The sequence below is a fragment of the Myotis nattereri genome (assembly GCF_964212035.1).
Source record: "Myotis nattereri genome assembly, chromosome: 11".
In the NCBI taxonomy this organism is placed as follows: domain Eukaryota; kingdom Metazoa; phylum Chordata; class Mammalia; order Chiroptera; family Vespertilionidae; genus Myotis; species Myotis nattereri.
Window position 1 is genome coordinate 64,425,406 of NC_138086.1, and position 27,372 is coordinate 64,452,777.

The 27,372-nt window shown below is 54.3% G+C and overlaps 1 protein-coding gene across 1 annotated transcript; it reads right to left on the bottom strand.

Annotated features, from left to right (window-relative positions):
* Positions 1-501: 501 nt before the first annotated feature.
* On the bottom strand, positions 502-22,988 carry NOD1 (nucleotide binding oligomerization domain containing 1; the record flags this gene model as incomplete). Its single annotated transcript, XM_081101703.1, has 11 exons — positions 502-2,792; positions 3,843-3,926; positions 9,380-9,463; positions 9,556-9,639; positions 10,476-10,559; positions 11,401-11,484; positions 12,852-12,935; positions 14,184-14,267; positions 17,169-18,993; positions 20,858-21,032; positions 22,785-22,988. The coding sequence occupies 11 exons, from the start codon at positions 22,986-22,988 to the stop codon at positions 2,720-2,722; spliced, it is 2,865 nt and encodes a 954-aa protein (XP_080957829.1). The 3' UTR covers positions 502-2,719.
* Between the last annotated feature and the right edge of the window lie 4,384 nt (positions 22,989-27,372).

The following is a 27,372-nucleotide window of genomic DNA, read 5'->3' on the forward strand; positions in this document are numbered from 1 at the left end:
GTTCCGTGAGTGACACTTACATGGTAGGACTCATTGGTAACAATGACGGAAACTAATGCCTTGTGGTTCTAATTGCCCCGGACTCAGGCAATTAGAAATAGTGTGTTCAGTATTTATTAACAAATGGGTTGGCGAAAGGGCAGGTCGTCTGGTCCTATCGCCACCCTCCCCCATTAGCACCCACCATGTGCCCGTCACTGTGGTCGGGGTCTGACATGCTAGCGGGTCCTCGGAGCTGCCTGACTCTTGGCTCCAACTCCGTCACCCTCACAGCCACTGGGGCAGGAGACCTCCTGAGGAGGGCGGGGGAGAGGAGGCTCAGTGGGTGCCAGGACCACAAGCACTTTGTCAGAGCTTTTCACTGACAAAGCTAGGCTATTGCAGGAAACTCAATGCTGAATATTTTCGGAGACTTTGAGACCTTCCAGCCCCATGTTTGACCTTGTTGAGAAGTTCCCTAAGCCTGAGAGAGAGATGAGAACAACCTATGGTTTCCACTGTGAGCAGAAAAGAGAAACATCGGTTTAATAATAACCAGCGCATGTTGAGCAGAGGCCCTGTGCCGGTCTGTGCTGCTTTCCTCGCACCAGCTCCTTTCATCTTCAAACCGCCCTGTGAGGCAGGGCCCTCGCATTCCCATTTTCGAGGAGGAAATTGAGATTCCAGCAGCCTTAGGACCAGCCCGAAGCCGCCCAGTGACTTGCTGCCCAGTGACTTGACGTGGCTTTTCAGTAAGTTTGCTGTCAGCAGGAACGTGCCAGAAATGCACGTCTGAAAGGTGGGAGCCATGGCTTCTTTCCCAAAATCAACTGAGACGTCCTGTGAAGAGAAATAGCTATATCCGAGTTTGTGGAATTCTCTTTTCTTTTCCATTTCCAATTGTGTCTTTCTTGCCTAGGAACAGTCCCCACGTCTCTGCTCAGCAAGTTAAGGCCCTGATTCCACTTTTGTAAGAGAGAGAAAAATCTTTCCTTCTTCACCTAGAGGACCAAGGTATTTCCAAACAGAATTTAAGCCAACAGCACATAAATTTTGCTAGTCTCTAAAAGCCGTCATCTGTGGTAGTTTCTGAGTATATTGTAGGCTCGAAAAGTTGAGAGTGAGCGGTGTGATCAAATCCTGGTTTGTCGGCTGAGAAATGTGGTTCTCTGGCTCTGCATCCGGGGTGACTGTAGGTGAATATGCAGACCTGGGGGGAGGGGGAGGGGTGGGTAGGAACCCTCAAAGCAGCGCCTTAAGGGAATGGCCACCATGTGGCTGGATGACTGCACAGAATTTTCCCCGTAACTTCCAGGGGGACCTCTAGAACTGCGCCCTTCCAAACAGGGCAGCTGTACCCAGCAGGCTGCACCTCTGAACGCAAAGGTACTGCTGGGGGCCTTCGCCCCTTCCCCTCTCATGTTCGACCACTCAGCTCGGTGCCTCTTGCCACAGTGGGTGACGGCCCATCTGGGTCCTCCACTCAGTCTAATGGCCGAGGAACGTTGTGGACATCGGACCTGGCCTGCCAGGACCTCTCATGGCACAGCGGGGAGGCCATGAAATTTGGCCCAAGCCAGTATACCCTGGTCCCAGCCCCCTGCCTCAGTCAATTCCTCTGAGCAGCCACCTGTTTGGACTTGGTGGTCGGATGGAAAGGCCTATGAAGGACCAGAATGAAGATGCCTCTGTCCAGTGTGGGGATCAGGAAACAGCGAGCTTACAGATTTGGTCCCCTTAGAGCACCCTGGACTCAGGCAATTAGAAATAGTGTGTTCAGTATTTATTAACAAATGGGTTGGCGAAAGGGCAGGTCGTCTGGTCCTATCGCCACCCTCCCCCATTAGCACCCACCATGCGCCCGTCACTGTGGTCGGGGTCTGACATGCTAGCGAGTCCTCGGAGCTGCCTGACTCTTGGCTGCAACTCCGTCACCCTCACAGCGACTGGGGCAGGAGACCTCCTGAGGAGGGCAGGGGAGAGGAGGCTCAGTGGGTGCCAGGACCACAAGGTAAGCCACGCCTATTCCTCTGGGGGCAGGCAGTCTTCCTGGGGCAGAGCAGCTCTGCCCAGTGTTAGTCCCCGGAGGAGGTCAGCCTCGCGAGGGAAACCCCTGAGTGGAAAGGCAGCATCATGAAGGCATCGCCCTTGCTCTTAGCTAAGAGCGCAGCCAGTGGTCTCGGTTGGCAGTGAGGCCCCAGGATGAAAAAGCCTGTGCCGGGTCTTTTCCTTGGCACCCACTACCACCCCACACGGGACACCCCTCAGTATCTACAGCTGTGAAGTGGGAAGGACAGCAACACATGGGGAGGCACCGAGGAGGAAGATTTCAGGCAAAAAGCTTCTTGTTCATGGAGCACCTCTCTGCAAAAAACTCGGCACCAACTCTGCAGCACGTCCTCGACGGCTCAGTGAGGACAGCAGTGACCGCTCGCTCCCCCAGCCGCCAGGGCAGGCGCTGTACGAGCTCAGTCATTCCTCCTGGTGCAGGTCACAGCGATCGTGGGCACTCAGGAACGTCTCCATGGCATGTTTCCAGGAACCAACATGGCTCACAAAGCCCATGCTTCCCTGGGAAACTGCACCAGCCGTGCAGGGAGCTGGCCTATGGGAGCATCTGTGAAGGCCCTGGGCTCCCGGCAGGCCCCTTGCGAGACGACACCTCAGACAGGTGACCGCAGGGTGGCTGCTGCCGCTAGCGCCCTCCCAGGGCCAGATCCTCGGACAGGAAGGCGTCCTCTCAGGAAAGGACAAGCCGCTTCTCACCCTCAAAGCCTCCAGCCTCCTCGGGCTTCATTAAGTTCCCATTGAGGCTGTTGGAGAAAAAGAAAACGAGGAAAATGCAAATCTGATCACACCCTCCTTTGCTTCAAACCTTCAATGACTTCCCATTGCTTTTAGGACAAACACCCGCCTGTGCCACAGGACACACACATCTTTTGTGGTCTAGTTTCCCCGTCCTCCGCCCCTGTGGACCCTCCTCCACACTGTCTGCGCCCCGAGACACACAGCTCCTGGACATCACGCTCCTTCCTGCCTCTGAGCCTCTGCATATGCTGTTCCGCCTGCCTGGGACACCTTCCCTCGCACCTCCACGGACTAACTCCTAGTCATCTTTCACGGCTTAGTTTCCATGCCACTTCCTTAAGGAGACCATCCCCGGAACCTCACCTGTGTTAGGTTCTCTCCCTAGCTTTCCCCTTTATAGCACTCACCACGATTTAATTAATCACTTGAATGATTTTTTAAAAATTAATTTGTAATGTTTTCATTGATTTCAGAGAGAGGAAGGAAGAGCTAGAAACATCAATGATGAGAGAGAGTCATTGATCGGCTGCCTTCTGCACGCCCCCTACTGGGGATCAAGCCTTCAACCTGGGCATGTGCCCTGACTGGGAATCCAACCTCGACCTCCTGGTTCATGGGTCGCTGCTCAACCACTGAGCCACACCAGCTGGGTTTGAATGATTTTTTTTCACTGTGTCACCCTTAATAGATGGTAAACCTATGAGGGCAGGTCCATTTCATTCGCTACTGGATTTTCAGTGCCAACACAGTGCCTGGCACGCAAGCACTTGGTTATTCAACAAACGAATGAGGAGCAGCACTAGTTCCTGGGGACACAGCGGTGACCAGGACGCAGGCCCTACCTCACAGTCTGGCGGAGACGGCCACACAGGAAGCTGTTGCAATGCAGTGTGGTGACTGCTAGCAACAGAACCCGCAGGAAGGGACTGGTTCTAGGAAAGGGATCACGGTGTGAGGGTGGCTGGGAAGATGGAATTACCCTCCGGGGTACCTGGCACACAGCCATTGGTGCTGAGTACGCACTGCCATCACCACAAGGGGTGGGCGGGTCTTACCAAATCTCCTTGATGCCAGTGTTCTTCTGTAAGGCGTCTGCCAGCTGGGCGACCCCCTTGGCTGTGATCTGGTTCTGGATAAGCCTGAAAGAAGAACGTGTGTCATTTATACCAGGTGCACAGTGCCGGGTCAAACCTGCCCCCTTCATCGGGGTAACTGTAACAGGCTGGTGGGGGAAGAGAAAGGGTCGGGAAGAACTGAATCCACGTGACTTTTAATCTGGCTAAGATCATGTACATCCAATCCACCAGAATAAAGGAAAGTCTTTTAAATGCTTGATTTCTCTGTAGTTTTTATAGTGAGCATCCTATATCTGTGTTCCCATAGAGACAGTTTAATGCGTGAACATACATGAGCATGTGTGCTTGGCACATTTCCCTGCAGAGGAGCCCAATCGGAAATGTTTGGAGACCCCAACAGATTCCAAGACGCGCACCAGGGAATAGGCAGCCAGGTCTCCTTCCGGATGGTGAGGGAAAGGCAGGGCAGTTTTTAAAGTTTAAGTAGCAACCAGCTGGCCATTCTCTTCTTTGGGGGAAACAAAGGCTTCTAAGAGGGGGCCATGCCCTCCCCGACATCTGAGAGGGAGAGAGGAGCAACAGTCCTGATGCCGCTCGGGGCCCCAGTGGGAAAGCAGTGATAATGGGGCCTCGAGGAGCAGCCCCATCACGTCGGGCAGCAGCGATCCAAAGGGAGCCAAGGGTGCAGACCATTGGGAAGCCCGGCAGCCCCTGAAATGCTCCCCTGGGCAGCTCCTCCGCACCCACTGGGGAACGGGTGCAGCGCGAGGCAGTGATGTGTCCGCCTCCATCGCAGGCTCGCCCCTCCCTCCTGGTTATCTGCAGTGAGAGGCTGCTGCGGAATCTGACCCTGAGACGTCCGGGGCTTGGACCCAAGCACGCAGCCCTACCTAAGTGTGAAGGGGCCAACCCCTTAGAGAGGCAGCAGACCACACACACACTCCCCACTTCCCAGCTATGTATGGGCCCTTGAAGAAATAAGCAGGCTCTCTGTGCCTCGGTTGCCTGATCTGTAAAATGGGAGTAACTGTAAGAGAACCTCCTACCCGCAGTGTGTGAGGTTTGAATGGGACGACGTGTTTGAAGCAGTTCTCGCAACTGTGCTACGGTGCCCAAGGGGAGGGGAGCCCTTGTCCCCATCACTGCCCACGCACACAGGACAGTGGCAGCAGCCTGCAGCTGGGACCCGGTGTTCCAGCCACCTCTCCCCAAAGCTGGGACCCCGGGCCCCGTGCAGAGGTGATGACCTAATAAGCATGACTACATGTAACTTGACATTTTTTGCCAAAAGAGCAGAACTAGCCCCTGGCAGTGGGTGCAGAGTTCTGCGTTCAGTCCAACAGCGTTCAGTTCAGCTCTGCCGCGTTCTAGTGACTTCCTTCACGGCAGCCACCACTGGCCTTGCTGGGGCGGGTGAGCTGCTTCCAGCCCAGACTTGGCAAGAGGCGAGCTGTCTGGCTGTGCTCAGGCACACACGCCCTCCAGGCTGCCTTCACCAGGGCCCTAGGGTTGTGCTCGCTCCATGCAGCACAGAGTCCCTCTCCAGTCCTGGCCAGCTCGCTCCCGCTGGGGGCTGGCCTGACCTCGGGAAGGGTTTAAGAGGCAATCTACAGGCCAGGAAAATAAAGGAAACCAACCAATCCAACAAAATTATGTACACAAAGCACAGTCCGGCTGTTTTTACCGACACTGACATGGTGATCTAAAGTTCATAAGGAAATGCGAGGGACCCAGAATGGCCAAGACAACCTTGAGGGCGAAGAACACAGCCAGAGGACTCCCAATTCCCGAGTTCAAAACTTACCAGAAAGTGACACTAATCAGCACAGTGCTGCTGGCACAGGATGAACATGTGCATCCGTGGACTAGAGGGAACACCCAGAAATAACCAAGAAGCGCTACATTTGTGGTCGACTGATTTCTGGCAAAAGTGCCAGGGCCATTGGAAAGGGGGAGATCATCCTTTCAGCGAGTGGTGCTGGGACAACCACGTGCAAGAGGACGAAGCTACACCTTGTCACCTCATTCCGTACGCAAAGATTAGCTTCACGTGGATCAAAGAGCAAAACTACCACCCTCAAGGAAAAGCTAGGGGTACATCCCTGGGACCCGGGATCAGAAAACGATTCCTTAGTAAGATACCTAAGGCACAAGCAGCCAAGGGGGAAAACAGACACACCGGACTTCCTCAAAATTAAAAACGTCTGCTTCAGGTCACCCTCCAGAAAGTGAAAAACCAGAAGCAGCCCTGGGTCTCTTCCCGTTTGCGGCCATGGCAGAAGCGCCCTCCCGCGGTCAAAATGAAGCTCAATCTCTGTGACTTCTGACGGGAGCCAGAACCGTCCAGGGCGTGTCCATGCTCCTTCCCGCATTCGCATTATCCTCTTCCCAAGGAGCTGAGAGAGGTGTGGAGTTCGACCCACGCCCGTCCGAAAGGGTGATGAAGTTCAAGTGTGTGAGGACACTGCGAAGGGCCACAGAGTGGCAGGAAGTGTAGGTTTCCAGGGAGAAATATGTGGTCTCCGCTGGAGGAGTGGGCGGGAGAAAGCTCACGGTACAGCTGTTCACAGGGGCATCCCCAGCACGCGGTTATCACCGCTAAAGCTGGACAGAGACCACAGAGAGGTCCTCGAACAAAAAGCCAAATTGCACCAAGTAGGAAGAAATAAGGCAAATACAAGGAAGAAACTATTGAGATGATGCAGGAATAACCTTCTCTACAACTTTCATTAAAAACAAAATAAAAAAGCGAGAAATCCCACAGAGAGGAAATATTTGCAAATCATATCGATAATAATAAAAGCATAATATGCTAATTAGACTGGATGGCCGAATAGCAGAATGACCGTCCAGACGACCTTCTGGAGGAAGCCGGGGCTGCGAGGGCCGAGTCCCTTGCATGAATTTCGTGCACCGGGCCTCTAGTATCTAATAAATGTCTGGTACCCAGAATATATCAAGAACTCTTAGAACTCAGCGATAAAAAGGCAAATAATCTGATATAAAAATGGGTAAAGGATGTAGAGACATTTCTCCAAAGAAGATACACCAACGGCCAACAGCAACATGAAAAGACACCCAACACTTTTAGTCATCAAGGAAGTGCAGATCAAAACCACAATGAGACACCACTTCACACCCAGGAGGAGGGCAAGATTCAGAAAGAGGGTTGGAGAGAATTTGGAGAAAGGGGAACCCTCCTACATTGCTGATGGGAATGCAAAGTAGAACAATGCTTTGGAAAGCAGTTTGGCAATTCCTCAAAAGTTAATTGTGATCGCGTGACCCAGCAATTCCCTTGCTAAGTAGACACCCAAGAGGAATGAAAATGTGTGATCACACACAGGCATGTACATGAATGTTCACAGCAGCATCTACACTAATAAAAGAGAAACATGGTAATTGGCGTACGACCGCTACCCTTTTCATTGGCTAATCAGCAAGATATGCAAATTAACTGTCAGCCAATATGGCGGCCGGCAGCCAGGCAGCTTGAAACTAACATGAGGCTTGCTTGCCTCAGTGACGGAGGAAACCAACGTTCCCCGCCTGCGGCTACAGGCCTCTAAGCCTGCAGTTTAAGAAACAATGTAACAAATACCTCCCGACTTCAGCCAGCAGATTCGCAACATTGTAAGCAAAGGCCAGAAACCTACTTTCAGCCGCGGAGGTCTAAGAGCTGGAGCCAAGCCTCAAAGCTAAAGCTGGCCCAGAATAAAAAAGAAAAAAAAAGAAAAAAGGAGCAGTTGGGAGCTTCAGTCACCCCCAGCCTGAAAACAGCCCTCAGCCCCTCACCCAGACTGGCCAGGCACCCCAGTGGGGACCCCCACCCTGAATGGTGTGTGACCAGCTGCAAACAGCCATCATCCCCTCACCCAGGCTGGCCAGGCACCCCAGTGGGGAACCGCACCCTGATCCAGGACACCCTTCAGGGCAAACCAGCTGGCCCCACCCATGCACCAGGCCTCCATCCTATATAGTAAAAGGGTAATATGCCTCCCAGCACCAGGATCAGTGGAGCCATGAGGCCTCCCGGCACCGGGATCAGCGTGACAGGGGGCAGCGCCCAAACCCCCTGATTGCCCTGCGTGACAGGGGGCGGGGCCACAACCTCCCTATCTGCCCTGCTCTGTTTGTGACAGGGGAAGGCTCCCCAACCCCCTGATCAGCCCTGCTCTGTGCCTGATAGGGGGGAGCTCCCCAACCCTCCCCCCCTTGGGCCCTGCTCTGTGTGTGATGGGGTAGAGCCATAACCTCCCCATTGGCCCTGCCCTGAGTGTGAGAGTGGCGGCGCCCCAACCCCCTGATCGGCCCTGCTCTGTGGGTGATAGAGGGCGGTGCCCCAACCCCCTGATGGGCCCTGCTCTGTGAGTGACAGGGGGCAGTGCCCCAACCCCCTGATTGGCCCTGCTCTGTGCATGACAGGGGGTGGCGCCGCAACCTCCCCATCGACCCTGCCTTGAGTGTGACAGGGGACGGTGCCCCAACCCCCCAATCGGCCCTACCCTGATCATGACTGGGGGTGGCATCACAACCTCCCAATCTCCCTGCTCTGTGCATGACAGGGGGCAGTGCCCCAACTCCCCAATCGGCCCTGCTCTGAGCCCGACCAGGGGCTGCACCTAGGGATTGGGCCTGCCCTCTGCCACCCAGGAGCAAGCCTAAGCCAGCAGGGCGTTATCTCCCGAGGGGTCCCAGACTGCGAGAGGGCACAGGCCGGGCTGAGGGACCCCCCAACCCCCCGAGTGCACAAATTTTTGTGCACCGGGCCTCTAGTTATTCATAATAGTAAAAAAGGAGAAGCAACCCAACTGTCCAGCAGCTCACGAATGGACATATAAAATGTGGACTAGCCATACAGTGGAATATCACCCCTCCATAAAAAGCAATGAAGTATTGATACATGCTAGAATGTAGGTGAACCTTGAAAACTTACACCATGAAAGAACAGAGACAAAAGGCCACACACTGTGGTTCCATGTCCATGAAATGCCCAGAAGAGGCAAAGTATAGTAGTGGTTACAGGACCAGCGGGGGAAGGGAGGGTGTGGGGGAGGGGCAGGGCGGGGAGAATGAGTGTCTAATGCATACAGGTATTGGGGGGTGCGTAGGTAAAACTGTCCTAGAATTAGACCAGTGATGGCGAACCTTTTGAGCTCGGCGTGTCAGCATTTTGAAAAACCCTAACTTAACTCTGGTGCCGTGTCACATATGGAAATTTTTTGATATTTGCAACCATAGTAAAACAAAGATTTATATTTTTGATATTTATTTTATATATTTAAATGCCATTTAACAAAGAAAAATCAACCAAAAAAATGAGTTCGCGTGTCACCTCTGACGCGCATGCCATAGGTTTGCCATCACTGAATTAGACAGTAGTGATGATGGCACAACCTTGCGAATATACTAAATATTACAGAGGTGAATTAAAGGGGTGAATTGTATGGCATATGCAGTTTAAATCGAAAGTTCTAAAAAGCAGCACAGTGTGGAATTCCAGGGTTCTGAGTTACCATAAATGTGTCAGCGTCTGGTTGACTTTCAACATCTCTGCCATGCTCTCTGCCACTTCGTCGTTGAGTTCATTCTGGGTGAGCCTGGAGAGGAAAGGGGTGTTTACTCGGAGAGCCCTCCCTGGCACATGTTTCTAAAGGGGTTCTCAGCCTTTCCAAAGGACTCTGGCAATTACCAGAATATTCTCAGCGACGTGTTCCAGTGCAAGGCCTGCGCGAGGCTCTTTCCTCCTTCTGTGGAAATGCCGTTGGAAGCCAGACTAGGAAGGAAGACACGTGGGGAGGATTATTACACGAGGCTTTGGCTTCAGCAGCCAGAACAGCCAGGAGACTCTGGCTGGTGGCCCGGCTGCCTGGAGGCCGGAAGCCTCGCAGGCAGCCACCCAGGCGCTGCTGCTCCAGGGCACAGGCACAGAGCATGAGGTCAGGTGGGGACACTGGACATGGGGGAGACCGGGTCACCGGGCAGACCGGAGGCTGAGGCCTGGCCAGCTCTGCTTCAGGGGCTGACATCCTCGTGAGCGCTGGAGAAGCCTCCTGTCCTCCCAGAGCAGGGACTGCCATTGTCCTGCCGTCTCAGATTCACTCCAGTGGCAGGAAGGACGCGAGCAGCGGGGGACGCCGAGGCTCTGAGGTTTGGCCAGAAGGACAAAGGGTCCCCTCTGTCCCAGCACCCGCCTTGAGAATGAGGAAGGGGCAGGAATCCGCTGCCCAGTGTCCCTCTCAGTTGTATCTGGACTTAAGAATTCCTCCCACCCCCACGGGGCATGGGGTCACGGCCGAGGGGCTGGCAGTGTCCTCTGTCTCGACCTGGGGGGTGGTTATATGGGTGGGTGCCTGTGTCAAATCACCGAGCTGAACAGAGTCGTGGACTTTACTCATTTAATGTGATGTCTCCTATATGTCCATAGAAACGTTTAAAAAGAAAAAAAAATCATACACACACACACACACACACACATACACACACACACACATACCTCTCTCAGTAGGAAAGCCAGCCGCCCTCTAACCCTCAGCTCCCCCCCTGCAACCCCAGGGACACACGAGTGACAGGCTGGCCCCTGGAGTCCACAGTGTCAGACACAGCAGTTACCTCAGGTTGGTCAAGCTGGGGTGGTTCCTCAGAGCCTCTGCGAAGGCCTTTGCTCCTTCATCGCCAATTTGATTGCCCCACATCCTGAGGGCAGAGGCAAGACAATGAAAGGGAGCGCCTGCTCCCCCTGGCCTGTTGGTGGGGGCCACAGCGAGGCTGTCCACTTGCAGGCCGGCGTTGCTGCTCCATCCCTGGAGCTGTGGTCTGGAGGCAAGTCCTACGCCAGCCCCTAGTGAGCTGTCATCCTGTAGTGAGCTGTCAGTCCCGTAGTGAGCTGTCAGCCCCTGGTGAGCCGTCAGCCTGTAGTGAGCTGTCAGTCCCGTAGTGAGCTGTCAGCCCCTGGTGAGCCGTCAGCCTGTAGTGAGCTGTCAGTCCCGTAGTGAGCTGTCAGCCCCTGGTGAGCCGTCAGCCTGTAGTGAGCTGTCAGCCTGTAGTGAGCCGTCAGCCCCTGGTGAGCTGTCAGCCCCTAGTGAGCTGTCAGTCTATAGTGAGCTGTCAGTCCCGTAGTGAGCTGTCAGCCCCTGGTGAGCTGTCAGCCCCTAGTGAGCTGTCAGCCCCTAGTGAGCTGTCAGCCTGTAGTGAGCTGTCAGTCCGTAGTGAGCTGTCAGCCTGTAGTGAGCTGTCAGCCCCTGGTGAGCCGTCAGCCCCTAGTGAGCTGTCAGCCCCTAGTGAGCTGTCAGCCTGTAGTGAGCTGTCAGCCTGGTAATGAGCTGCTTGGGGTTTCAGAGTCAAAGGGACCCGTCAGGATAAAGAGCGTTTCCCAGGCAGAAGCCAGTGGGGCCCCTGAGGGCCCCTGAGGGCTCCTGTGCCTCCCCACGGCTTGCCCAGCGGCCCTGTCGGTGTATTACGAACAAGAAGACCAGCAGGTGCTCACGGACAGCCCAGGCTGGGTTACGCACACACGTGTGCAGTTGTCTTTACTCACCCGATTTCCAAGATGGATTTGCTGTTCTTCACAGCCAGGGCGAGACACTTTCCTCCCTTGCTGGTTATCTGGTTTTTCCCCAGTCTGCAGAGAGAGTTGAGCCCATGTCAGCCTCCTGCTGGGAGGGGACTCAGTCACCCTCATCCCCAGCACAGAGCCCCTCTGGTCCCTCTTGGGGGTGTGGCCTTTCTCTGGGACCCACAGCAGCTATGCCTCACACTCCCACTCGGAAGGACCCAAAGGCCGGAGGAGACCAGTCAGGATTCCGCTCCAGGTGATGGTAACAATCTGCAGAAGCTCAGCGACCGGAGCGGTCCCCGGGGTTCTTTAAATGACCGCCGAGCGTCACTCATTTCCATCAGCAGAGTAAGGAGGTGCTGGCGTCAGCCACAAATGGCCAAGGTGAGTGTCCCATCACCAGGGCTCCTCCAAGCCTGCTGCTCTGTCACCAGGAAAGGCAAGCTCTTCCTGGCAGCTAGATGGGTGCTGTGGTCTGAATGTGTGTGTCCTCCCAAAAGGCATGTTCCAAAATCCCCACCCCCAGGGTGATGGCATTAGGAGGTGGGCCTTTGGGAGGTGCTTAGGTCATGAGGATGGAGCCCTCAGGATTGGGGTTAGTGGCTTATAAAAGAGGCCCCTCTCCCCCTTTTCCACCAGGTGAGGACACAGCGAGGCCCCATCTATGGACTAGGAATCGGGCCCTCACCAGACACGTAATCTGCCACCACTTTGGTCTTGGACTCCCCAGCCTCCAGAACTGTAAGAAATGAATTTCGGGTGTTTATAAGCAGCCTAGCTTATGGTAAACTGTAAGAAATGAATTTAGGGTGTTTATAAGCAACGTAGCTTATGGTATTTTGTAATAGAAGCCTGAAGGGCCAGGCTGGTGTGGCTCAGTGGTTGAGTATCAACCAGGAAGTCAGTTTGATTCCTGGTCAAGGCACATGTCCGGGTTGTGGGCTCAATCCCGTGTGGGGCGTGCAGGAGGCAGCCGATCAATGATTCTCTCTCATGATTAATGGTTTCATCTTTCTCCCTCTCTCTTCCTCTCTGAAATCAACTAATATCTATCTATCTATCAAATATATCTAAATATGTATACATATAGGTATATATAGATATAGATAGATATAAACATATAGATATTTATTAAAAAGCCCAAAGGGAAAAGGAACTTCAAAAATGGTGATAGCTGCAGCCTTTCTTCCTGTTATTAATTAATGTCATTAAAATGCCAAGCTTTCTAGCCACCAATTGTAGGAGGTCCCTCCAAACTCCGAGCCTCACCCACAGTTGATAAATCCTGCACGTGGCCCGTTCACCTGCCACACACACGTCTCCTAATTCACCAGTAAGGCCCCCGTGGAAGCAGAAGAAGGCTTTGGGGTGAGAGTCTTCATGGTGACATTTACGTTTTTGAATAAAGAGCCTGCCACGCCCGCCCCACTTACTTAAGATGTGTGAGGCCTTTGCACTCATCCACGATGCTGGCGATGTACCCGGCTCCGACATCAGTGATCTGGTTGTTGTATAAGCTTCGAGAGAAAGCACAGTCAGAAAACATGAGGAGACCCGATGTCATCTTAATGAGCCCAGTTGTAAAAGCTGAGTATGTGCCGTCTGGGTTGAAAGAAGAAAGAAAGGGCACGTGGGGACCAGAGTTTGGGGCTCTGGGGCCTCACAGGCTGGGTTCAGAGCCGCTCTGCCGCTCTCCAGCTTTATGACCTGCGGCAAGTTCCTTAACACCTCTGTGCCTCAGTTTCTCCCTCTGTGATACTGGGGTGAGAATGATAGCTCCCCAACAGGGTTGTCATGAGGACCATGTGAGATCACTCCAAGCCCTCGCACGTCACATAAGTGCTCAAGAAATGTCAGGCGACGGGTATTTTTAGATGAAGATACTGATGAGCATCTTGACGGGGGAAGCTTCTGAGTATCGGGACCTCCTCGGTGTCTGCCTTTTTGTCATTTTGCCACTTGATACCAATTCAACAAGTCGCCCCAAGAAGTGGGAAGTGGGAACTGCATGGACGCACAGAGCTCCGAGCTGAAGGGCAGCAGCGTGTCTGTGCTCCCATGTCCTCGCTTCTCAGCTTTGGGAACCGAGGCCCAAAGAAGCTCATGGGCATCAACAGTGGCTGTGGGGCTGGCTGTGCGGGCCCACAGTCTCTTATCTCAAGCTCCAAAATGCCAAACTCTGAAAAACCAGTTTTTCGTCACTACTTTGGCAACTGATATGGAGCTGTTCACAGTCCGCATCCAGCTGGCTTGAATAGTCATACGCTTGGCTGCAGAAATATGAAAGGATTTAAAAAGGGGTTCCCGCCCAAGACCCCACTGGCCATGTCACCACTACTCAGCATGTGCATTGGATTCTGACCGCTGTCTTGCTTCCAGGGTTCTGGACATGGGATCATGGGCCAGAGCAGTGAAGCCTGATGAATAAACAGTATTCTAATGTTTAGAAAACGAGCCCTAGATACCTTCTCATTGCATCCCCCGGCCACCACTCGTAAAGCCACATGCCTATATTATTAGGATCCCAATGATACAGCCAGTGAGGCTGAGGCCCAGCGTGATTTCTCCAGCGACTTGCTCCAAGAGTGGGCTGCTGGCTGGATCCAAAGCAGAACCCGGACTCCTGGTTCCCCGTCCAGCGCTCTTCCTGTGCCCTTGGCCATCAGTCCCAACCATCTGATCACTCACGGGAATGGCAGTCTCCTGCTGCTCTGTATTTTTACAAGAACCCTGTAGCCAGCCCAGGGCTCTTCAGAAATACGTACCCTAAATACGTCAGAATTTTGTACTTGGTCAGCTCTTCATATAGCACCTTGACCCCACTGTCAGTGACTTGGTTTACGCTGAGTCTGAAACAAAACAGCAGAGAAAGTTACACATCTGAGCAGCTGCTCGCTAGGAGGGAGCATTCACTCCACCAGGATGCAGAAGCCTCCAGGTCCTGGCCTTTTCCAGCCGTAAATGCTCCGAGAGAATGGCCAGAACAGTGAGCCACACAGCCCCCAAAGCCCCTGGTCATTGTGGGGCCGGCGGACCCACCCAGAGCCAGCCCATCGGCGAGGGGACACGTGAAGGCCACGTGCGGACAGCCTCCTCTGATATCCTGCGTTTGGGGACAGCCTGGTGAGAAGGAGCCAATATGTAAACAAATGGTTGCGGCTGTGTTCCAGTAACACTTCACCTACAAACACAGCCACACTGGGCCACAAGTTGACCTTTTTATACACCTTGTAATAAGTAAAAGGCTGAGGAGGTAAAAGCTTGATTTTTAGGCCTCATCCAAATGACCAGGTCAGACACTCTGGGCCTCTCCCCCAGTGGTACCCACCTTGGTGCTGGGGCACAGTGTGCACCCACTTGCATTGCCATCCCATATCTATGCTTTCTTAGAAACATACTCCCCCCCCCTTTTTTTTTAGCTAGGCACATGTGATCAAGTTATGCCCAATGAAATCTAAGCAGAAGAACTCATTAGCAATAGCCGAGGAGACTTCTTCAAACAATGAGGTGTGTCCTTCTTTGCCCTTCTTTCTTCCTGGTGGTTAGGATGTTGACTGAATGGCTGGAGCTTGTGCAGCCACCTTGGGCCAGGAGGTGGAAGTCAGGTAGTGGGGGGGCAGGTAGTGAGGGAGCAGGGTAGCAGGCAGAAGAGCCTGGGCTCCTGAGGCCATGGAAGCTCCCAAGCAGCCCAGAACTGCCCTCTGCTAGACTTCTGCATGAGAGACAAGTAAGCTTGCAAATTATTTAAACCACCACTATTTTGAGTTTTCCTCTCAGCATAAATTAACCCTAACTGATGCCCTCAGGGAGCTCAAAATGCTTCCCTGGGGTAACCCATTTCCTCCTGCTTTCCCCTTCACTGGTGGAGTTTTCATCTGATGAGAGGAGCACAGGGTGGCACTGAGTGTAAGACGCCTGAGGCTGCGGACGGAGAGATGCTGGCTGAGCGTAGAGAAAAGACACAAGGCCTCCCAATTCCCAGGCCAGGGCAGCTTTGGGCTCCCTATATCGCACTGTCCCCACACAGTTTATACTGTGGTACTGGTGTAACGGGCGCCCAGAAGCAATTCAAATCCCCTAGGCTCTCCAGAAATGCATGAGCCAAGTAAAGGAGAACTACCCCGCCCCCAGGAAAGATTCACAAGGTGTATACAGGAAGTGCTATTAGAAGAAAGCAGGCTGGCCTCCCTTTTCTACAGATATAAAAGCCTAAGAAACTGAATGACTGAACAACTGGTCGACAGGTCGCTATGACGCGCACCGACAACCAGGGGGCAGACGTTCAATGCAGGAGCTGCCCCCTGGTGGTCAGTGCACTTCCACAGCCAACCTCCCCCTGGCCAGCCTGCCCAGATCGGCCCAATAGCCGACCCGGCCGAGGGACCCCAACTGTGCACAAATTCATGCACTGGGCCTCTAGTCTTTAAATAATCAAACAGGAAGCTAACCAAGAGTCAACAATAAGAGTCATTGTTTTTTACTGAGATCCCTGGAAGCTCAGGGCTGCTGGCTTTGATCATGGGAAGCAACTAATGCTAACTAGCAAAAAGTCTGCCTTTTCTGCAATCACAAACATGGGCTATCTTGGAGCCTCACATAAATCGTAAAGGGCAGGTTCTTTTTCATTCTGGCTCCGCCATGGCCCAGCTGTGTGACCTTGAACAACTTACTAATTTCTCTGTGCTTCTACCTCCTCCTTTGCCAAAATAAAGACGATAACAGTATCTACCTTACAAAATTGTGTTTCAGATTTTTTTAAAAAATTAAATGTATTTTATTTGTTTATTGTTTTTGAATTTATTGGGGTGTGTTAAGAGGATTAAATTAGGTAACATTTGTAATGACTTCATCTACTCAATAAATGCTTGATTGATCTTACAGTTGACCTTTGAACAACATGGGTTTGAACTGTGCAGGTCCACTTATATGTGGATTGTTTTCAATAAACATATTGAAAAAATTGGGGGCATTTACAAAAATTTGAAAAACTCACAAACGTTATAGCCTAGAAATATTGAAAAAATTAAGAGAAAGATATATCATGAATGCATAAAATATATGTATTTTCTCTTATGACTTTAATAACATTTTTGTTTCTCTAGCTTACTTTAAGTATACAGTGTCTAATACATGTAACATACATAATATGTACAGGGGTGAGCAAAAGTAGATTTACCATTGATCATATGGAAAATAATACAATAATTAATAACAATACAATTATAAACTGTGTTTCGCATATGCACTACTGTAAACCTACTTCTGCCACATGCTGTGTTGATCAATTGTTTATGTTCTCGGTGAGGCTGCCAGGCTATTAGTAGTTAAGTGTTTGGGGAGTCAAAAGTTATATTATGTGGACTTTTGGCTGCAGGATTTTTGTCAGCATCCCTAACCCCTGCGTTGTTCAAGGGTCAACTGTACTGCAGTTGCTAGGATACGAGCATCTCCTTTTCCAGATGAGGACACTGAAGCTCAGAGAGATTAAGCAACTTGTTCAAGGACACCCAGCCGATGCGGGTCTGCCTGACTTCAAAGCTTTGTTCCTTGGCCAAAGTCACCCCAATCAATTTAATAATAATAATTAATTAATAAATAAATAAAAGCTTTGTTCCTTGCTCTCAGCCACCTGAGATAGAGAAGGTCTGGAAGTTCCAAGACCGGTGCCAGGAGACCCCACCCCATGACATTAGTCCTGGTGTCGCCTGGCCCGCCCCACCCCGGCCCGCCAGTGCGCCCGGCGGCCTCACCTGATGACCGTGAGGCGGCTGAAGCAGGGCTGCAGCTCCCGCACGCCGTAGTCGTTGAGATTGTTGTTGTCCAGATCCAGGGCCAGCCGCTTGCGGAAGTGGTGCAGGACGAAGGAGAGGGCGCTGCAGTCGGCCGAGTAGGCGTTGCAGTAGGTCAGCTTGAGGTAGTTGGCGCAGATGCCCTTGGCCGCCAGCTGCCCCACCTTCTCGCTCTGCGTCTCGTAGATGCAGCGCAGCATCCAGATGAAGGTGGGCATGGCCTGCACCTGGTTGAAGCCCCCAGACCGAGTGCGGGGCAGGTTCTTCAGGTAGGTCCGCAGGCTGGCGAACAGGTGCGCCCACAGGGCCTTGCGCTTTCTCCTCAGGGCCGCGGCCGGCACCAGGTGTCGCAGGAGTTTCTGTTTGGCTTTGGACAACAGCCCGCACAGGAAGAGGTTGGTGAACCGAATGTGGTCCTTGTTCCTGAAGGGATTGTCCCCCGCCGGGTCGCGGGCCCCCAGGCACAGGAAGGGGAGGAAGGGGGCCGAGCAGGCCGCCACTGCTGCCTCCGCCGGAGGCACCCACTCCTGGAAGAACCTGAGCAGCGCCCGCGTGCCCACCTTGGCGTCCACCACGAGGGAGAAGGCGGTGAAGAAGGCCTGGAGGGTGGTGTGGAAAAACTCATAGGACAGCTGGTCCTCTCCGAGGCCCGGCTCGGGCACGGCCCGCAGGAAGCCCAGCTGCAGGTCAGCCTCCCGCATGGCGGCGGCCTGGACCTCCTCCTGGCTGAAGACAAACAGGTCCCTCTCCATGCCCCAGCGGGCCAGCTGCCCCAGCGCGCGCAGCGTGGCCAGGCCGGCGCGGAGGGCCTCCGTCTGGCTCTGCGTGTTCCTCTGCACCAGGCTGGTGGGCTGCGTCCTGTTCAGGTGGACCTCGGTGACCAGCAGGAACACGTCGGTCAGGGTCACCGTGCAGTCGGGCAGCTCTGGGGGGCTGTCGAAGGCGCCGTGGAAGTGCTGGAAGCAGCGGAAGATGATCCAGCAGAAGAGGGGCACGGCGCACAGGCTGCAGAGGTTGGGGTTGGCCTCCAGCTGGTCCAGCAGGCGGTCCTGCGTGGCCCGGTCGGGGAACATCCTCCTGGCGTAGGTCCGCAGGTGGCTGCGGGAGAAGCCCCGCAGCAGCACCTTCTTCCGAAGGAGCTGGCGCGGGACCTCGATGCCCGTGCGGGCCGTGAGCAGCTTGGTGGCCCCCTTGAGCAGCACCCCGCTGAGCAGGTTGGCCAGCAGGACCAGGGGGTGGGCCGGCTCCCAGGGCGACGAGGTGTCGGGCACGCGGCTCAGGTCGAAGTCCGAGTGGAGCTCGTCCAGGCCGTCGAAGGTGAAGAGGGCGGCGTGGGGGAAGCGCACCAGGAAGGCGAACACCTCCTCGGGGTCCTGCTCCGGGTAGCAGCAGTGCTTGAAGAGCAGGTCCTGCAGACTCAGCATGGCGCCCTCCTTGAAGCAGCTGAACATGCGGCAGCGGAAGTGGAAGGAGAACTTGAGCCGCGCGTCCAGCTGGCCGGCGGCCCAGAGGCTCTGCAGCCGCTGCAGCAGCATGGACTTGCCCACGCCCGCGTCGCCCGAGACGAAGATGGTCTCGCCCTGCTCGTTGAGGACGCCCGTGGAGTGGTCCAGGAGGTGGGCCAGGCTGCCCGGGCTGCCCAGGCTCTCGTTGCTGAAGCTGACCAGCTCCATGATGGTGTCCGTGTACACCTCCTCCAGCAGCACCTCCTCCTTCTGCGAGTAGCACAGGATGAACTTGGAGTCGCGGCCCAGCTGGTGTCGCAGCTTCTGGATGTACCTGCTCACTGGAGGGGGGTGGGGTGGATGGGGAACCCGCATCCGGGGGTAGGGGTGGGGGTGAGGGAGCCCAGGAGAGGGGGAGGCAGAGAGAGAGAGAGAGAGAGAGAGAGAGAGAGAGAGAGAGAGAGAGAGAAGCAGAGACCAAGCAATCAACCAGGGAGGCTGCAGGAGAAACAAGCACACAGATAACCCCACAGCCTGGACCCTGAAGCCACAGGCCAAGATGCTGCAAATGCAGGCCCTGAAGACACTCGGGGAACCAGAGCTCCAGGATCTGTAGGTCGTCAGCCTGAACAGCTCTGCCTGACCTCAGACTTAGCCAGCCAGAGTGTGACAGCTTCAACTGGGCCCAGAGTCTGGGACAGGCTCCCTGGTCCTCTGCACAAGTGGTCATTTTTAAAACTCCAGCTAAAAACTGAAGCTCCCTCACATTCCAGGGCCAGGCCACGCCCCCCCCCCCCCCCCCCCCCGCCCACCACCCCATCCCCAGGACCCTGTTTGACTAGCCAGACCAGCTGTGGGCAAACTACGGCCCGCGGGCCGGATCCGGCCAGTTTGAAATGAATAAAACAAAACAAAAAAAGACCATACCCTTTTATGTAATGATGTTTACTTTGAATTTATATTAGCTCACACAAACACTCCATCCATGCTTTTGTTCCGGCCCTCCGGTCCAGTTTAAGAACCCATTGTGGCCCTCGAGTCAAAAAGTTTGCCCACCCCTGAGCTAGACTCTAACAGCGGTTCTCAATGTGTGGGTCGTGACCATCGGAAAACACATATAGCATATCAGATATTTACATTACGATTCACAACAGTAGCAAAATTACAGTTATGAAGTAGCAACGAAAATAATTTTATGGTTGGGGGTCACCACAACATGAGGAACTGTATTAAAGGGTCGCAGCATTAGGATGGCTGAGAACCACTGAGCTAGAGCCAGACCCCATGGAAACCCGTGCTGTTGAGAAATTGCCCTGACCTTCCTATGGCTTACTGTGCTGCTCTGGAGGCAACTCGTAGTCTCACAAAATCACATGCCAAGACTTTTGGTGATGAAATGAGCACTGGATGTTACTCTGGGTGACAAAGGAGCTGCGTCTCCTCTGAATCACCCCCAGAGAGTAAAGGAAGATGAAAGCAGCCTTCTCACCCTAGGAAGGGCACACCAGCCCTGTTCCCAGAGGAGACCTGGGCCACACTGATGTTTAGCATGTGCCCCAGGGTGACCCCTCTGCCTGCCCCAGGGGCGTAGACGCAGTGACATGCTTATATGGCGCCATGCCCGCAGCAAACCAGAGCTCAGAAATGGGGCTCACACCAGAAGGGAGGTAGTCCTTCCCCACACTCAAGGTGTCCTGGGCCCTGGCATCCAGCACCCCGCCCTGGCACATTAACAGCTGTTGCCTAAGGGGGTGCCACGGTGCTTTGCAAATAAGGACTGGCAGTCAGGGGTGACAAAAGAATACGTTGCCTAGAATCAAACCTGGAAAGATTTTTAAAAAGGAAAAAAATGCAACCTTAAACTTGTGCAACTATGAGAATAGGAAGAGAGCAAGAGGCCAGAACAGAGGCATTCCCCACTTCCACAGGCCCCTGCACAGAGCAGACCAGCTGCCTGTGGTCACTTCCATGACAGGCCCCCTGGGCTGCATGTGGGCGACAGGGACAGCTCTCCTTTGCTACAAGGAGCACAGCACCCGGGCAGGAAGGCAGGGCTGGCCGTGGTGGACCAGCTTCGTGTCCTCTTGAGCCTACAGCCTTTCCAAACCTTGGGCTATGTGCTTGGTGTCTGCAGTCCACAGACACCGCCCCCCCCCCCGCCCCCCAATATACACACACACACACCCTGTCCCAGCTGACTCATACCTGGATCAGTGTTGACAACAGTTTTGCTCTGAATGAGCTTGGAAGGGGAGAAGCCGATCTCCATCAGCCAGGGCCTGAGGTCCACGTAAGCATCTGCGAGTCGCTGGAGCACGAAGAGGAGGAACTCGGACACCTCCTCGCCTTTGCTCTGTACCAGGTCCAGAATCTTGCGCACCTGGTGGTGGCACAAGCATGAGAGTGTGAGCGTGGCCCTAAGGGTGCGCGCCCATCGGAAAGGCCCACAGCTCTTACTACAGCCTGGGGCTTGACCATCCAGTCAGCCAGAGGAGATGCTACGCATCGAAGGCCTAGAATCTGTGGATTGGGCCACCTTAGCTGGAAATAAAGCCACGCAGCTCTACAAAACCAGGAGGCTCCCGTGGGCCTAAAAGTAAGGTTAGACTCACAGCTAGAGCTGTGCCCACCTCTGCACTGTGCTCCGTGTCTCCTTTTCTCTCTTAAACTAACACCACTGCTCTCTAGGAATGCATCTCAGGGGAGAAAGTCACCCCTTCGGCATATGAGGTGGGCACTGGGCCAACCCGCCAGGGTACAGTAGACCCCCATGTAAGTTATACCATTAGAAAGGCTTTTTATATTATTAAAACCTAGAGGCCCGATGCATGAAACTTCACGCACTGAGGGGGGTCCCTCAGCCCAGCCTGCCCCCTCTCACAGTCCAGGAGCCCTCAGGGGCGGGAGGCGACCCAGCGATCAGGGGAAGGCGACGCCCCCATCACACCTCTGCTGCTGCCACTGCTGGCAGCGCAAGCCTCGGCCAGCCCTGGTTACCTGCACCTCGGGTGGCCCTGGGTGGCTGGGGGGCTGAGGAGACCGGGGGACTTTGGAGGTAGGCATGCAGAGTAGCTGAGGGGACTGGGCACCACCATCTTGTGGCTGTGGGCACCGCCATCTTTGAGGGCAGGGCAGTCAATTAGCATATTCCCTCCTTATTGGCTGTAGGTGCCGCCATCTTCAAGGATGGGGCAGCAATTAGCATATTCCCTCCTTATTGGCAGTGGGCACTGCCATCTTTGAGGAGTGGGATAGTCAATTAGCATATTCCCTCCTTATTGGCTGATCTCTGCGACAGCATGAGGGTAAATGAGCATATTCCCTCTTCATTAGATAGGGTGAAGGGGGGAAATTACAACAGTGAGCTACTGTGCTTTCCCAGAAACCCTTCAGGTCTCTTCTGAGTCCAGCAGGCTCGCGTGTCAAACAGGTCTGTCACTCCTCTAAGCAGGGAGGGGTGTGGGGTCTTGCCAGTTTTATTTTTCAGGTGACACAAGGCTGGAGTGAAACGAAGGGCTGTTCAGACTTCCCACAGGGGAGTGGGGAGAATTCTTTACTGTGGACCCGGCTTCGAATGCAGTCATCCGGACCAGAGGGCCATGCTGAGTCTCAGCAGCGAGCAGCTTCCCGCGTTTAAAGGCCCTGATCAGGGGTGGGGAACGTCCGCCCACAGGCCGTATGAGGCCCATGGAGTCATTTGGTCTGGCCCTGCCCAGGCAGTAGGGGCGAGTTAATTAAATGTTTGACCAAATAGAGCAGACTGATTTTTAAGTTGATAATTCTATATTATCAGCCATGATCAGCGAATGATGCTATAACTATCCAAGTGGCCCCTGGCAGAAATAGGTTCCCCGCCCTGCAACGTGCAGCTGGTGCTCTATGCTTGTTTTCTTTCTCCCTTCTACTCAAAGTGAAGTTAAGAATGGGCTGGTGGGGGGCCAATGCGCACGGCCAGGAGAGGGATGGGCGGCTGCACTTGACATGAGCACAGAGATACAACACGTAGTTGTGTAACAAGCCCATCAGACAAGGCCTTATGTTCTAGAAATGACTGCGATGGGCAATTCTGCCCAACGTACTTGGCATCCTGCCAAGGCCACCCCCCCCCCCAGTCCCCATCCCCACCCAGCACCTTGTCGGGCTGCGTGGGGCAGGCGCCCACGATCTCCGCATCTTCGGCTGAGAAGTACTCATTCTCCAGCAGGTTGTCCACCAGACACTGCGTGCTGCGGATGTGAGTGACCAGCAGCTCACGGTTGGTTTTCAACAACTTAATGTGGGAGTGAAGAGGCTCCGACGGGGCTGTGTCCATCTCACCGCGGTCCCGCGTCTCCATGGTTAAAGCAGCAAGTGGCCCCGGGTCCCAGGTTCATCCTGGCTGCACGTGTCTTCCCGGCGGAGGACAATCGGGACCCAGGGCCCCTGCCTCTCAGTGCGGCCCCTGAAGGGACGAACGCAATCACCAAGGAGGCCTGGGCCAAAGGGTCCCTCCCTCTCTTCTGGTCCCGGACCACGTCTACCCAGAGCAGGCGGGAGTCATGCTCACACAGCGACCTGAGGCCACGGCAGAAAACATCCTCACTGACTGGGGGTGCCATTGCTAAGGTGGGTGATCAGAGGTAAACAGGCCTTTCTGTTGGCTTGTCTTAGCAAAACTTTTAAACGGTTATTTTTATTTTAAAGTGTGCCTCAATCCTAGACGAGAATAGAGATGAAAAAGTATATTATTTTCCATAAAAAGGTGAACTGGGACTGGGGACTGGGAGCCTCTTCAATACCATACAGAGTCGGTTCACACATATTTTGTATGTTACATGTATTATATACTATGTTCTTACAAAGTAAGTGAGAGAAAAGAAAATACTGTTAAGAAAATCATAAGGAAGAGAAAATACACTTACAGTATTTACTGAAAAAAAAATCTGTCTATAAGTGGACCGGCGCAGCTCAAGCCCATGTTGCTCAAGGGCCCTTGGTACCTGTGTTTCCTGTACCTTTCCCATCATGGCGTGTTTCTTGGAACCACCGAGACCCCCTTCTGCGCTGCAGAAGCTGGTTTCTGACAGATGCTCTGCTCACCTGGTGTTCAGTTTATCAGGAAGAGTGAGACCCACCCACCAGCCCTTGCTCTGTGAAAGCCCCGCACCTGGGAAATCCCATATGCCAAACGGAGGATCAAATGATGCTCAATGGGAGCACCTTCCTTGGCCAGGCCCTGCCTGCCTGAGCCACCAAGGCAAACCTGAGAGCCTCCGCCAGCTGCCAATCACATGACAAGATGCTGTCACCAGGGGGACCGAGGCAGGCGGGCCTGGGTGCTGGGGAGCCTCCAGGAGGTGGCGGGCCCTGCCACCCTCTCCTGAGGGCTGTGTTGCTAGGGGACCCCAGCAGGGCACAGAGTGATCAGAGCTCACACCGAGTAAGCGTGCTGCTGGGCCCAGCACGAGTCTAATGCTCTCCTCTCGCTGGGAGAGGCAGGTTAACACTGGTCTCTACATCGGCCCGGCTCATCAGCCAGTTAACCATCCTCCCCGTGCCTCAGTTTCCTCACAATGAGAATCCCTACCTCCAAGGGTTCCTGTAAGGACTAAGTTAATATTCACCAGGTGCCTAGATCAGGGCTGGCCTACAGCAAATACTCAGTAACTATCACCTCATTTAATCTTCAATCACTCCGTCCTTAGGATAGCCGTAGGTGGCCACTGGTCCTGTTGGTTTACAAACCAGGAAACTGAGGCACACAGAGGTTAAGGCGCTCCCTCCCTGCACTCACAGGGTTTGCAATCCGGCAGGGCAGACTGTGGTGAGCATCGGGGATGGATGAGAAATGGACGGAGAGGGCCAGGGCATCCATAGCTCTACCTCGGCTGCCTTGTCCCCCTGGAGCCCTCTGTAGTGGAAGGGAGAGGTGGGTAGAGCCCTTGTTTTTAGGGAACTTGAACTTGAGACATCCAGAGAGTCCCAATAGCCCCTAACACACGAGTGGTGGGTCAAGGTCGCCCACTGCTGAGGGACATAGTCTCCAGGTCACCCAGACCTGCCAACCCTTCTCCCGGATGTCAAGGGTCGTTTCCGACTCTCCTCACAGCCTCCTCAGACCGTTTGCCATGAAGAAGATAGTGACACCATGTGTGTTGCCAGGAACCACTTGGATATTCAAGGACAAAGTGGTGATGGGAACAGCACGGCCTCCCCGCTTGCCAGCTGCCCCCCGGCAATCGACCAGGAAGCTAGCCGCGGGCACACACCACGCAGCACGGACAGAGCTGCACACAGGACACGTCGCACCGGGGGCCACCTCGAGTGGGTCCTGCTTTCCCTGCTGCACAGCCCACCCCAACATCAGCTCACTTACGCTCCCAGGCTCCAGAAACCCAACAAACTCGAGCCACCATTCTTCAGGGAACCCTGTCTCTCCTGGTTGGCTTTTGTCTTTTGTGGGATTTTCTTTTTTTAATCTATTCCTTTTCCTTGTTTGGTTTTCCATCTCTTCACCTGGAACACAAGTCCAGGCCCGTATGCCTCTGCCATACCAGAAACGAAGAGCGCCCTCCGGAGAAAAGTTAGCAGGTGGATGAGGCTACAGTTATTATTTGAAGCTTTTAAGCTCCATTAACACTCATTTTCTTGAAGTATCTGAAAGCACTTAATTCCTCAGAATTTCCAAGCAGATTCGAAGTCTCTCTCAATCTCTCTTCTCCTTTTTGCTCTGCCTCCCCGCTCTCTCCCTCCATCTGTCTGTCTCCTTTTCTCTCTCTCTTCTTAACGTACCCGACAGCCTGCACTCCGGACACAGACGCTGTCACCCTGACTACAAAGAAAGGCACACAGAGCCGACGGGGCCAGACACTGACAGAACACAGACAGCCTTTCCCCGCTGCCGGGCCTTCTGGGAAGCCACGTGCCTGGCTCATTTCTCAGAGCCAAGCATGTCTTTCTGGTCAATAAACTCTGCTGAGTGCATGCAGAGCCAGCCCCGCCCTCGTCTGCCGAAACCACAGACTTCTGGAATGGAACAGAGTGCTGTCCAACCCCCCCATTTTAGAGACGAGGAAACAGGCCTGGGAAGGGCCGAGGATTGTCTGGATCAACTAGAACTGGAGCCCAGGTCTCAAGTGCGTCTTCTGCTTCCCTCTGGTTAGAGGGGCTCCCTCAGCAGCTGAGGGTGTCATACCCCCCTCCCTCACCCCCAGCAGAGAGCCAATCGGAAGCAGGCACGGACAGGGGTTCTACCTCACCCTGTGCCTCCCTCAGCCTCTCTCTCCCGCTGGAAGCTCCCAGGACACTTTATCCCCCCCTTCTCAGAGGACGTGGTACTTTCTTTCCTAAATTCCCCCTTCTCACCGATGGGTGGTGGCAGTGAGGACAAAGACTCTAGGACCAGGAGACCTGGTTCCAATTACCTGCTGAGTGATTTGCACAAATGACAGCACCCTCCTGGGCTTCAGTGCTCTTACCCGCAAAATGCAGAGAATAACAGCGCCTACCTCGTGGGACCCCGTGGGGATTGATTCATGAGTGAATACACACACGGCCCTCAGAACAGCGCGGTCACATTGCATGCACTTAGCACGAGCGAGGAGCAGGTGGTCTAGGCCAGGACGTCCATCTGCTTCATTGTTGGGGCCCAACGTTTGACTATGAGGGACAGTGTCCAGCTGGCTAGTCACTGTACCTCCAGCAGAGATGCGGAGGAAGCCAGATAAAAAAGGGTCAACTGAACGAACCTGGCACAGGGCACTGCCACAGCAGGTGCCTCGTCGGTGCCCGCCAAGGAATCTGTAGGTTTCCAGAGCTCGTAGGCTCTCAGGGAGGGTTTACTTAATTTACTGAGTTTACTCCTGGATAATTTCCGATGTGCAGGCCCCAGTCGTTTCACTGCTCCAAGTTTAACAAGTTTGCCCAGAGCCCAGCTCTCAGCTTCCAGAGCACCGTCCTGGCACGGAAGGCCCTCCTGCTCTGGGACGGTGGCTCACACAGTGCCTTCCGGGGCTGCTATGTCTTTGTTGGCTGCCATTTTCCTGGGGTTGTCAGGTTTTGAAAACCAAAGCTCCAAAAACACCCGGCTTGGTACTCATCTCTGAGGGGCCGGAGAATGCAGACACCTTAATGAAGACAGACGGCCGCGCCTGGAACCAGACCCGGTCTGGAGCTCTGTAAGTGGATGTAAGTGCTTCTGCGGAGGAAAGGGCTGCACGGCCACAGGCCCGGAAGCCAGGGGACATCCGGAGATGGCACTGAGGACCGACACAGAGGGTGTCTGGGGTTTCTCAAGTGAAAGGCACTCGGCAAGAACAACATACATTAGTCACCTCAGAGGCCGGCGGTGAACTTGGCCTTGGGCACATAAACAAACACTCTGCTGATTGCTGGCCGAGACACTGAGCCCGAAACTGATTCTCCCCACTTGGGTGTGTGTCCGCACTCAGCAACGGTCTCGGACACAGAGGACCCCGCAGCTTGGCCGGAGGGTACCTGCGGCGTGCCGGGGCGGCTCCAAGGGGCACTGAGAGGTTGGGAAGATGCCAAGTTCTCCCGAGGTGGCACACCCTGGGCCTGGACCGCCCCGTGGGGTGCTGTGGTAGGAGCAGGCCGCCCAGCCAGCCGAGACACACCTGACCTGCCGCTGCCTCTCACTCTGTGACCTGACAACAACTTCCCAGGAGCGAGGGGGAACGGGGCGTGTGGGCCCCTCCACACCAGCGGGCACGCACCGTGGG